General features: G+C 39.5%; 1 protein-coding gene across 1 annotated transcript; it reads left to right on the forward strand.

Moving 5' to 3' along the window:
• The first annotated feature begins 335 nt into the window (after positions 1-335).
• Positions 336-1,673, forward strand: LOC147737798 (uncharacterized). The gene has a single exon (XM_086944989.1). It carries the CDS (start codon positions 351-353, stop codon positions 1,671-1,673), a length of 1,323 nt encoding a protein of 440 aa, XP_086801115.1. The 5' UTR covers positions 336-350.
• Positions 1,674-2,398: the final 725 nt, after the last annotated feature.

Genomic DNA, 2,398 nt, shown 5'->3' on the forward strand with positions numbered 1-2,398 from the left:
GCTCTAGGTATATTGCAAACTCTTCCGAGCCAAACCGCAGGCACCAGGGAAAAGCACAACGAAGTGGGGCCTAACAACTGAAGGCTAAAGGAAAGCGGAGATCTGCTCTCTAAAGTACAGAGTATTGTCCCAATTTGCACCTACCAGAACAAAGATTAAGCTTTACCTGCAAGCATGCGAAGCCATTATCCAATCTAAAGAGGCAATCACCCACAAGGAAGCCTTACTGATATTACGAATGTGGCAGGTATTTAGTGAGTCTCGTATTTTATTGTTAAATCGGAAATCAAGCATCCACAATATCACACACATACAGGGAATGTGAAAATAACGCATGTAGTTTATTAACTATGCTGACCCTTCAGGAAACACGGTCAGGAGAAAAATCGTGCAATTCCACTGAATATGTCAAGAACTTTAGCCAATTAAAAACCATAAAAGAGCATCAGCAAATACAAACAGGGGAAAAACCATACCATTGCAATGAATGTGTAAAGATCTTCAGTCAAATTGCAAACCTCCACACACATCAGAGAATACCCACAGGAGAAAAACCATACCATTGCAGTGAATGTGTGAAGAGTTTCAGTACGTTAGCAAAACTCCAAACACATCAGCGAATACACACAGGGGAAAAACCATACCATTGCAGTGAATGTGCCAAGAGTTTCAGTACGTTAGCAGCACTCCAAACACATCAGCGAACACACACAGGGGAAAAACCATACCATTGCAAGGAATGTGCAAAGAGCTTCAATCACATTTCAAACCTCCACAGACATCAGAGAATACACACAGGGGAAAAACCATTCCATTGCAAGGAATGTGCAAAGAACTTCAATCAGATTTCACAGCTACACGTACATCAGAAAATACACACAGGGGAAAAACCATACCATTGCAGTGAATGTGTGAAGAGTTTCAGTACATTAGCAGAACTCCAAACACATCAGCGAACACACACAGGGGAAAAACCATACCATTGCAAGGAATGTGCAAAGAGCTTCAATCACATTTCAAACCTCCACAGACATCAGAGAATACACACAGGGGAAAAACCATTCCATTGCAAGGAATGTGCAAAGAACTTCAATCAGATTTCACAGCTACACATACATCAGAAAATACACACAGGGGAAAAACCATACCATTGCCGTGAATGTGCCAAGAGTTTCAGTACATTAGCAGAACTCCAAACACATCAGCGAACACACACAGGGGAAAAACCATACCATTGCACTGAATGTGTAAAGAGCTTCAATCACATTTCAAACCTCCGCAGACATCAGCAAACACACACAGGGGAAAAACCATACCATTGCACTGAATGTGTAAAGAGCTTCAATCACATTTCAAACCTCCAAACACATCAGAGAATACACACAGGGGAAAAACCATACCATTGCAGTGAATGTGTAAAGAGCTTCAGTCGCATTTCAAACCTCCAAACACATCAGAGAATACACACAGGGGAAAAACCATACCATTGCACTGAATGTGTAAATAGCTTCAATCACATTTCAAACCTCCAGAGACATCAGCGAATACACACTGGGGAAAAACCTTACCATTGCAATGAATGTGGCAGTAGTTTTATTTACTCTTCAGCATTAAGAAATCATCAGCGAGCTCACAAAGGGGAAACAAATCTTTTAAATGCCATGAATGTTTGAAAAGCTGAAGTCCATTATCAATTCTAAACAGGCATCGGCGAACACACGCAGAAGAAAAGCCTTCAAGTGCAATGAATGTGTGAATAAATGTAGTCAGTTATCAAGCCTATATAGACATCAGCTTGCACACACTCTGTAAATACCGTACAACTGTAGTGAGTGTAGAAGTACCTTTAGGAAATCTTCTGCATTAAGGATTCATCAGTTAATGCTCACAGAGAAAAATCCTTTCAGGTGCAGTGAATGTGTGAATATCTTCTGTCAGTTATTAAACCTACGGATACATCAACTAACATACACAGAGTAAAGAAGAGCATTGCAATGAATGTCAGAAGTGATTTTGTCGATTGCGAACACACCTGGGGTAAACCTTACAATTGCACTAAAAGTGTGACGAGCTTTTGTCAATTTCTGATCCTAAATAGCCTCAGCGAACACACACCTTCATTTAACTCACTTAGAAATAATCCTAGAGATGCAGTGAATTTAAAAAGAACTTAAGAACATTAACAATAATATTGACTCATCTGAGGACATATACAGGAGCAGAACAGTGCCGTTATTGTGAGATAAAGGAATTACAGGAACAAATATATAATTATGTGTGTTATTCAAATACCAGATGAATGAAGAGTCGACTAGAAGAAATGAAGAAAACCAAAGATTTGTAGAATAATAAAAGTGTCTGTTCCCAGTCATTGTTCACTTCGGTACACATAGAAAAA

Source organism: Lissotriton vulgaris, chromosome 1_1 (genome assembly GCF_964263255.1).
Source record: "Lissotriton vulgaris chromosome 1_1, aLisVul1.2, whole genome shotgun sequence".
Taxonomy (NCBI): Eukaryota; Metazoa; Chordata; class Amphibia; order Caudata; family Salamandridae; genus Lissotriton; species Lissotriton vulgaris.